At 38.9% G+C, this 10,161-nt stretch overlaps 3 protein-coding genes across 3 annotated transcripts in view; all 3 read left to right on the forward strand.

Annotated features, from left to right (window-relative positions):
* Positions 1-2,441: 2,441 nt before the first annotated feature.
* CBG08316 lies at positions 2,442-4,610 on the forward strand (the record flags this gene model as incomplete). The annotated part of the gene is made up of 3 exons (XM_002634476.1): positions 2,442-2,632; positions 3,755-4,274; positions 4,329-4,610. 3 exons carry the CDS (start codon positions 2,442-2,444, stop codon positions 4,608-4,610), a joined length of 993 nt encoding a protein of 330 aa, XP_002634522.1.
* Positions 4,611-6,050: 1,440 nt separating this feature from the next.
* CBG08315 lies at positions 6,051-6,935 on the forward strand (the record flags this gene model as incomplete). Its single annotated transcript, XM_002634475.1, has 1 exon — positions 6,051-6,935. The coding sequence occupies one exon, from the start codon at positions 6,051-6,053 to the stop codon at positions 6,933-6,935; it is 885 nt and encodes a 294-aa protein (XP_002634521.1).
* Positions 6,936-8,843: 1,908 nt separating this feature from the next.
* The window catches only part of CBG08312, a gene marked incomplete at both ends in the record, with an annotated part of 4,775 nt that continues 3,457 nt past the window's right edge, over positions 8,844-10,161 (forward strand). The window contains 3 exons of the mRNA XM_002634473.2: positions 8,844-8,993; positions 9,035-9,145; positions 9,198-9,302. Coding sequence (XP_002634519.2) covers positions 8,844-8,993; positions 9,035-9,145; positions 9,198-9,302 — 366 coding nt within the window. The remainder of the gene's footprint in view (positions 8,994-9,034; positions 9,146-9,197; positions 9,303-10,161) is intronic.

Genomic DNA, 10,161 nt, shown 5'->3' on the forward strand with positions numbered 1-10,161 from the left:
AATTCTTCTGATATTATGATAAGCATTTTATTAGTTGACAATTTTTTGTGTCTCCCATAGGAACCAAGATAATTGAGCTCAACGTACGCCGTGTATTGCGAGTTCAAAGTGCACTTGTGAGGTCCGTCAAGTTTGAGCTCAATTATCTCGAGTTCTATATTATGATTAACATTTTCTTAGTTGACAACAACTTTTTTGTAGTTTTGACAGGAACCGAGTTGATTGAGCTCAAAGTTAGAAGTAAGACCTAACATAAGGGTTTTGGAGCAACGTACCATTGAAACGAAGCTAAATTCAAAACTGTTTACAAAGCTGAAACTATTTCTCCTCTTCATAGCTTCAAATCCCTTTATTTTCCAGTTCCAGATCGGTCTTCTACACCTGTCACAAACTATTACGATCTTTGAAAATTAGGAGAGAAAATTTGCATGATGTTGTCTTCTTGTCTCTGTTGATAATGAAGAGGACAAGAGACAAAAATTTGGGTAGAAACTATGAATATACCACTACAACCTATATTAAAACACCTATAGAATAGGAAGATAAAAAGGCTGAAAAGGTAGTTCGAATAGTTCTGAGCTACAGTACCTGCAAAGCCGTATTTGCTCTAAAAGAAGCATATCTTATGCGTACAGTTTGTGCTCACATATCTCGGCTCCTATGAGAGATATCAAAAATCTGTTAACTGATGAATTATTTATCATAATATCACCATTATTTTATCAGTTGACAAGGTTTTGATACAAGGAACACTGTATATCTCATAGAAACCAAGATACATATACATATATGGGCTCAAAGTGAGATGATTCGATTAAAAAAAAACAGACATTTTTTGCCCTTTTCAGATACAAACTGTTATATCTCATCTGAATGGAATTTAGCAAAAGAGTTGTCAATTTCAAAAATGAAGCTCTACTTTTGTTTAGTATGATCAGAAGTTTTTAGAACAGTAGGAAAACTTTGGAATAACTTTTTTGGACTCTAAAGTTATCTATTTTCTCCTGAAACGCCAAAATAAGATATTCGGTACTTTTGAGCTGCTTATCAACTTTTTTGAGCCGCTTAGCAAACTTGTTGGGTACATATGGACCGAAAAATACATAAATCAAAGACAATTTAATATTCCCGACAATATCCTATCCTACCTATTCTTCCCTTCTTCTCTCAGACGATCCTAATCTCATATCGCTCTTATTCTATGTTTATCCCTCCATTACATCTCCAATAGATTATGTATATTTCTTCTCTTCTACCCCCTTCCTTCACCTCTTCCCAGCCATTAGAATAGTTTACAATCGGGACCATTCGAACAGCCAGTCTCGATGACGTGGCCACCATCTAGATGACCCCAAAGAGACACAGGCTCACTCTCTCTTTCTGTGTTACGTATTCAACTGCTGGGTCTTTTTTATCTGTTTACCAGAAAATTATTGTCCATTCAGCGAGGTTTTTCCTTAACAGAAGACCAAACCATTAATGTCACGTGTTCCGGTATTTTGGTAAGAATAACAGGTGGTCAGGAAAATTCGAAATTTTTTTGCTGAATTTACAGAAAATAGTAAATGGTAGTTAACCTGAAAATGTCATTAGATAAAATGGCCTATGCTTTTTTGGCTCTTTTTTAGGAAGTATACAGTATACCAAAAAAGGAATATTGATCTCTACAGTATCCCAAATCCCAAAAAAATTAATTTATGATTTTAGGTAGTTTTGATATAATCCAGTTTTAGGAGAATCCCATATCATAAATTCCTAGTCAAATCCTTCTTCTTATGATCGAATTTCCGGCCTTGAACTCGCCAATTTCCCATAAATTTTATATCCGATTTTCCATGCAAGATTCCTATTTGTTTTTTCCATGTTCTCAATGCCAACCGATCCCATAAAATTCCTTGATAAACTAATCTCAATATCTTCTTTGCTTCTCTGTCTCTCCCCCCCCGCCCCCATCTGACCATTCAAAACCTCAATAAAACTTCAAAGAGCGCGAGTGCATGAAGCTCCGCCCCCCGCGAAACCCTCCTTCAGAATTTTTGATCTACCACCCCGCCCATTCTCAAAAACAACCTTTAATCGTTGGCGCGGGAAGAAGAGAAACGTGGAGAAAAGAAGCGAGAGGCGGGACGAGATGGTTTTGGTTGCAGCAGTCATTAAAAACACCACTTTTTTTTGTTATTTTTGGGTGCAAATGCCCCTCCTCTTCACGTAGTACCTCCTGTATAAACAGTGTCTGTTTTATCAGGAGAAGAAGAAGGTGGCTGTTCTTCTTCTTCTTATTCTTTTGATAGTGATATACTGTAGCTGATTTCTTCTTCTTCTTCTTTTATTCTTCAAAGACATCTTTCTCATTTTCTTCTCTTTCATCTATTTCTTGTCCTTTTCTCTCCATTTACGTGACTTCCCTCATCTTCTTCTTTTCAGCACCCCACTCTCTGGAAATGCTCCTCGCCAGCAGCAGCCCAAATCCACGTGGCGCCATGAAGCTGCTCCTCGAGCCAGTGTGCTCCAATGACAACAATAACAAATCCACATATTTCGACGATTCGTGCTGCTCCGAACCCAACTCACCGGATTCCGGATTCTCATCAGATGATAGTATTGCATCCGACGTCTCGTTCTGTGAAAGACTGTGAGTTTGGGGATACTGTAGATTGCTCAGCATTAAGAACCAAATTGAAATAAATCATAAGGCGTCCATGGTCGAAAATCGGCGACCGCCGACCGATCGCCGACCACGCTGGCCGAATTTTTGTATTGTGATTCACGAAACGCGTCGTAAAATAAAATATTGCTTACGCAAACACTGGAATATGGAAATGCAAAAAATCGGCCGGCTTGGTCGGCGGACGGTCGGCGCGGTCGGTCGGCGCGGACCGTCAATGGTCCGTCGATGGTCCGTCGGTGATCCATCGGTGATCCGTCGTTGGTCCCTCATTGGTCCGTCGTTGGTCCGTCGGTGGTCCGCCGGCGGTCCGTCGGCGGTCGCTCGGTCGGCTGTCGGTCGGCTAAGTTTCATCCCTCTTCTCATCTTCTATTTTCTTCCTCTTTTTCTCCCGAATCACCTAGAAACTACGGGTGTTATCAACCGCGCATCACCCCTCTATCACTTTGTGGTACTTGTTTACCCTACCTTACATAGAAAGAATCGGAAACCATATGATTTATTGCCTTATCTCTCCTCCCCATGTCTTCTAAAAAAACTTTGCTTTCTGTGGTCTTTTGTTCCGTTTCGTGATGATAAGTGAAATTCAAAATCACCCCCAGAAAAATTGGTTGTTGACGGGTTCACCACTTTTAAAGATAAACAAGTGGGACACAGAATCTGACGTCAGTTGGTTGTTGCTCTTCTCTGGAAGAAAAAGTCCATAGCAAAAGGCGGTGATACGTGAGACATGCAAGTCGCAATTTTTGAGACACAGATAGCTGTGTCTCATTCTATACTTCTCGCTTTCTTCTTATCATAGTACATTCACCTTTTTTTCGCGAATTTTCCGAAAGGACACGTGGTGTCCAGCGGTGAACCCCAATTATTTAAACCCTCCTCACCGGTAGTGGAGGTCATGGAGCCCTGAATGAAGTCTAAGCCGATTGACAAGACTCTAGTCCAATTCTATAGACCCACTAGTAACGAACCCCTATGGATCCCTTCTAGTGATTCTGAAGAGGAGGATTCAAGGGAATATATTCCTGGAGTTAGATGGTCTCTGACCTATTCTTATTACACATTATACTAAATTGGTTTTTTTTTCAGTACTCGCTCGAAAACCCTTCCATCCGCTCTCCGACGCAGCCGATCCAAGCAATGTGTGAAACGTGTTCGATTTGCCGACTCGCTGGGATTGGACCTCGAGAATCTACAGTACTTTGTGAAGGAAGCCGCCGAGCAACAATTCTCGATTCACTTCTCATCAGTACCATCTTCCTCTTCTCCAATCCCTCAATTCCCGAATAATTTCATTCCAAAGACATTGATCAATCAACCGGCACCTCGTCTTGTTCTCCACAATTTCCCATACCGATCCGAACATGAATACCAATCGAAAACCCGCGAATCGAGAGTCTGCGTCTCGGCTCTTCGCGCATCTGGAAGCAGTATTGTTGGACAGGTCAATCTGCTGAATGTGGCATTTGATAAGGTTGTAGTGGTACGGTACACGACGAATGGATGGGAGACACAGGATCAGATTGTGGCCAATTATAGCCATCGCTTGTTTGCCACCGAAGACATTGACGCCTTCAATTTCACTATTGTCATTCCGGTCAAACTTACGGTAAGTGGCTAATCCTTGGAAATTAATAACTTTTATAATTATTTTTTTCTCCAGGAAGGAAAATGCGAATTCTGTGTGCAATACCAAGTGGCTGGAGAAGAATTCTGGGATAACAACGATGGCCAAAACTACATTGTCAACGTCTCCCTGAAATCCCCCTCCAATTCTCCATTCTTCTCTCAACGCTACGGTACAGTACCCCTGGATCGTGCGCCACGTGGCAACAGCACTCGCCGTCAGCAACAACGTCGTTGGGGACGTGGAGCCGTCGATGAGTCGGACGAGGAAAAGGAGACGGCGTATGTGCCATCGTCACGTCGCCTGAATTTTCATTGATTTGGAAATGATTCCAAAAATTTCTCTTATTTTCTATATAATCGCTTTTCTTTTTCTTCATATTTATTCTCTCTTTCCCTCTGTCATTATAATCTAATTTTGTCTTCTTGTACTACCACATTTATTTTTCTTTTTTTTCCATTTTTTTCCATGACTTGCCTATGACACCATCATCATCCCATCACCACCTCTTATATACTGGTTATCCCTATAATTGATTCATCCCGATGAGATTAAGCCCCGCCCACCCTTCCCCCGATTAATTCCACTCTACTATCCGGGTCCAGAAACTTCTCTCAACAAAAAATCCTAAAAAACAAAACAAAAGATTTTGCCTTTTTCTATTTTCTTAATTTTAAAATTTTACGGGTTCACTCTTTTTTCTATCATGTCTAATTCTCTTGTCAAATATCCCCTTCTCTTCACTCATATTTTTTGGCACTTTTTTGGATATTTTTTAATTGGAATAGAAGTAGACAAAAAGACACACATTTTGATGCAGTTTCTAGTTTCTGTTGTTTTATCCATTTTCTCGAATTTTTTGATTTCAAGATCTTTTTCAATGTCTTTTGAGAAATAAAAGTTGTTACGGCATGATAAAAATGGTTTTCTGCAAAAGAAAATCATACAAACCACTGGAAAAGTTCAGAATGAATGAAGTTTTTACTAGCATGAAATTTGAGTAAAGCGTTGTATTGTCGAATTAAAAAAAGTGGCACCTGAGAATTTGAAAACTTTTGCTTTTTTTATCTACGAAAAAGTGCGGGAAAAACGTAATATTTCAGAATTTCGGCTTGTTCGAGCTACTTTCGTGTTTAATTTTAGTTTTTTGCTTAAAAATAGATTCTAGAGATGCTAGCGATCATTTTTATATCAAGAAATCAAAATTTTGTTCAGAAAATCCCACTAAATTCACATGAATAAATTTGTTATCTACATTATCCGTTTTCGCTCCGCCCCCTCGTAAATCGACACGAGCGCCGTCTCCGAGATTTTCAGGTTTCACTTTTTTTTAATGCGACAATACTTGGTTCAAATCTGAAGTTCGAAAACTCAGAATATTCAACAGTAAACTGACCAAGTTTGAAATTATATGATCAACTTTGAGCTGAGTTATCGCTTGTCAAAGTTGCTTCATCTCATGAAAATCACAACGGCATCTTTGAACAATCATAACATTACCTAGATTTGAGAAATCTCTTTGAAAATTTCAGTAGCTTTGAATAAAACGTAAAATTACATTTCTACTTATTTTCGTGCTTCCAAGATACTTATGTCCAAAGATATACCCTTTTTAGGGTTTCCATTTGGGCGGGTGGAAGAAACTCGGTAAATGTGGGGAACTTTGGGGCAGAAGTTGGATGAATTGGGCTGCAGGCAGACTTTGATCTAAAGCTGGGCAGAAGTTGGGCAAAAGTCCAACGGCGCGCAGAGGGGCAAATGCTGGGCAGACACCATGAAGCTCGAATTTCGAAATCAATCTACGTGTCAAGGCAGAGAACGACAAGAGAAATTCGTGGATTTCTCAGAAGAAGCTTCCAATGGATGAGTCGTCGTTTTTTGTTATACTTGTTGGACAGAGCTAAGAAAATCGGGAGTAGTGCTTTGGCGAAGATCTCGGCTGCCTATCAAACAGCAAACGAAGGAATTTCAACCATCGGAGCGTCTTTTGTGTCAAACATCATCAAGTCAAAAAGAAGAGAGGAAAGCCTGCTGAAGAAAGAAGTAGTGAAGGTGACTATGGAGGATGTGCAGAAGATCACAATGTTGGCAATGAAAGAAGACAGTCCGGAGAGGGATCGAGATGCGTTGCTGGCAATTCTATCGTTCAATGTCATGCTAAGAGCATCGGAAGCAGCTGAGATCAAGTGGGCAGGAGTAACACAGAAGGACGGGATGATTGAGGTGCATGTAGAGAAGGCAAAGAATGATCAGTTGAGACTCGGAAGATCGTCGTTCTTCAACTACGAGCCAGGCAGTGATGCGGACATCTTGATGTGCCGATGGAGACTCCGGACCAAAGGAAAGTGCCCATACGTTTTTTCGCATCTGGACGGCTCGAAGAAGCTCTCGAAACAAGCCATTTCGACGCTCTCGACGAAGATGCTGGCAGCGATCGGGAAGTCGGGAGCGACTCATCACTGTTTCAGAAGAGGAGGAGCCAACCACATGAGGAGAATCGGGCATTCAATGGAGGAAATTCAATGCAGAGGAAGATGGAGATCGGCGGCAGGACTTCAGCGGTATCTCACTGATGTTCCAACAGTTCAAGGATGTCTACAGTCTCAGGCAGAATCAGATGACGAGGATGACGAAGAGAAATAATCTTGTAATATTTATAGCTTTTCTAGTTGTTTTGTTTGTTCTACTAGTTGTTTTGGTTGTGTTACTAACTTCTCATATCATGCTCTATATCTCAAATTCTCTCTTGATCTCTCAATATTCTTTATTTCGATCTCCCGTTTTCTCCCCGAATTCCATTATCATGTAATATTATTGCTTGATTGCTTGATTCCTTCCCGAGTGTGTGTGAGTTGCCACACTCGGTTGTATGTGTCTGTATCCTTTATACGACCTTATTATTTCCACGTTACCTAAATTTAATAAACATGTGACATAAAATTCCTTTTTCGTAGTGATGAAACAGAAAAACATATTCTCTTGTAACGTAGAGGAAAGAGAACAGTTCTTTTTCACGCAGTTCTATTTTGCTTACGTTCTATTTCGAGGTAGCGCCATTTTCCAAAAAAAAGAGTTTCTGAAATCAAAAAACAGCGAAAAAGATAAAATTTTATTCATTTAAATAATCGCGGGGGGCCAACGGGGGGCCGCGGGGGGTGAGCCCCCCTGGCGGGTGCGGGCGGGTGAATCTCCCTCCAAATGGAAACCCTAACCCTTTTTAACAGTCCGGCTAATTGTGCGCCCTGTAATTATGTAGATCCAATTGAGATCTGCACTTTTAAATCATAATGGGTCAATTTTTTATGAAACCGTACAAAAAAGGTGTCAAGTTCAAAATAATTACAGCATTTTTCAGGTTTATCGGTGCATTCAGGAATAATTCTTATAGGCTAAAAATATGCAACTTCCTAATGGAAACTTTTGGAAACAATAAGATAGGCTCTTTTAAAGATTTTGGATTTGTTCGTTTAATTTCTAAAAGTTTTGGCATTTAAGGGTGTTTAATTCCGTTTGGCCGTCTCCGAGATATATTTTTTTTTCGAAAATTCCATTTTAAATCCGCGTATCTCGCTATAGTGATTTTGTACAAAAAAGTTGTCAATTACAAAATTGAAGCTCTACCTTTGTTAAGTATTCTCTGATGTTTTCAGACAAATCGAAAAGTTCTAGACTATTTTTGTAGGCACTCAAAGTTGACTTTCCTCCACTTAAAGTGTCCAAATGAGATATATCCTGAAATTGGTCTAGAATTAATGAGCAATTTTCGTTAACTTTAAAACTTTTCGAATTTTATCTCTATTCTAGACTAAATCCTATTATAGTTGCTCAGCTCTTCCTTTGCGATTTCAATTCCGATTTTTCTATAATAGAATCCCACCCAAACCGTCAACGTTGAGCTCAATTATCTCGATTCCTATGAAAGATATCAAAAATCTGTTAACTGGTAAAATATTGGTCATATGATGATAAATAGTTTATCAGTTGACAATTTTTAAATATCTTTCGAAATAACCGAGATAATTGAGCTCAAAATGTACTTTAGAGAAAGTGTGGTAACACATTTTTTAAAGGAAATTGAAATCAATCTCAATTAGGCCAACGTTACTTACTTTTAAAAATGATTTTCCAACACAAATAAAAATCCACGTTTTCCCTCATTGACTTAAATTAATTTTGAGCTCATTTAGCAACTATTTCTCCTCCTTACCTACTAAAATTTTCCTAATAGTAGGTCCCCTCCCAGTTTCTCTGAAAACCAAATTCTCAACTTTCCAGTGAATTCTATAAAGACTTTACCATTTATTTTGATTCTTTTTGGGGTTGGAAAATGTCAAGAGAGTACCACTTTATACGAAAATACTACTGAAACGGAGAAAATTTTCAAGTACGATGAAGACAGTGAGAGGTATGAAAACTCGCTCTATTGAGAACTTAGAGGACGGTTTCAGAGAATTTTTAATCCTGTTTTGGTTTCTGATTACTGTAGATTTATGTTTGTCATGGTTCATAGGATTCATGATTCTTGCGATTCGGAATTCTTGGAAAAGATTGATGAAACCAAATGAAGAAGTTAAAATTGAAACCCATGAAACCCATGGAATAGAATCTCCACCTCAAGGAATTGCGGATGGAACGCAGGACACGAAATATGTAGAAGACGTCAACAAGAAGGATAAGAAATCTGATGAGAGGAGAATTCCGGTATAATTTCTTTACTGTTTAAAAAAAACTGCAAATTTTAGGCACACTGCCAAGAAGAATGGACTCCGGTCCCAGACGATTTCAAGGAGCAAATCAATCATAAAGAAATGGGTCCGATCACCATTACAACTCATAACGTAGCTGATAAGGATGTAAGTTTTATATATTGCAAACGCGCCCCACTGAAAAACGAGGAAATTTCAGATTTTTGTGGATCAGCAAATCGAGAAAAAAGTTCGAATAGGAAATGTGCAGATAAATTATGAGATTCTGGTGTATGAAGTTGGAGTAAATGCAGATGTTGTTGATGTGAGAAGAGAATTTGAAAATTTGATTTTAATAATTTTGGAATTTGGTTTTAGACCCAGAAAAGTGTGAAAGGAGGATCGTCAGGAGGCTCAACGATAATGACTGCGTCGATTAGGGAGTTTGTTTCGAAGAAGTCTGCAATTGCTGAGAAATAAAAAAAATAAATGATTTTTGTTTTTTTTATAAAGAATGGATTTTTCTCTGTAACCTATTTTGTTTTTCTGACTTTTTTCGTTGTTGATGACATCGTTCTGAGCAAGAATGCTCGAAATGAAAGCGAAATCCTTAAAGTAGCATGCATTTCTGTAACTATTTCCTGGCCCATTTTTCTTTCCGATTTTCGGTGAATTTTAGACATTTTTCGATAGTTTTCGTTGCTTTTTTTTGCGATTTTCCGGATTTTTTTCGAAGGAAGTAACATTTTTCGACGAATTTTATCGATTTTGAAGTTTTTCTTTACAAAAGTCCGGCAAATCGTCAAAAATTGCATGAAAACCAGGAAAATTATCGAAAATTCGATCAGCTTTAGAGCTTTTCAGAGAGCACACCAACTGGTGATAGAAGCTCTCGAAGCTGAATGCATATAATAACCCGGTGTTTCCAAAAAGTTTGTTCACATCTGCTAGATGATACAAAAGTTCCTGAATGCAACTTAATACTTCATAAATACCACTATCTGCTTACGTGGGTTTTCATTGTGATATACTCCTTATTAGCTTCCGCCAAATACCAAGCTGCAGCGGCCGACAGCTGAATATCGAACAATGTTGGAGCTTGCGTATTACTGTACATCTTATTTGTCAGAAATCCTAAAGCTATTAGAACTAGTCTAGCCTTTGGTTTCATTGAATCTGATACT

This window comes from Caenorhabditis briggsae (assembly GCF_000004555.2).
Source record: "Caenorhabditis briggsae complete genome, chrIV, whole genome shotgun sequence".
Lineage (NCBI taxonomy): Eukaryota > Metazoa > Nematoda > Chromadorea > Rhabditida > Rhabditidae > Caenorhabditis > Caenorhabditis briggsae.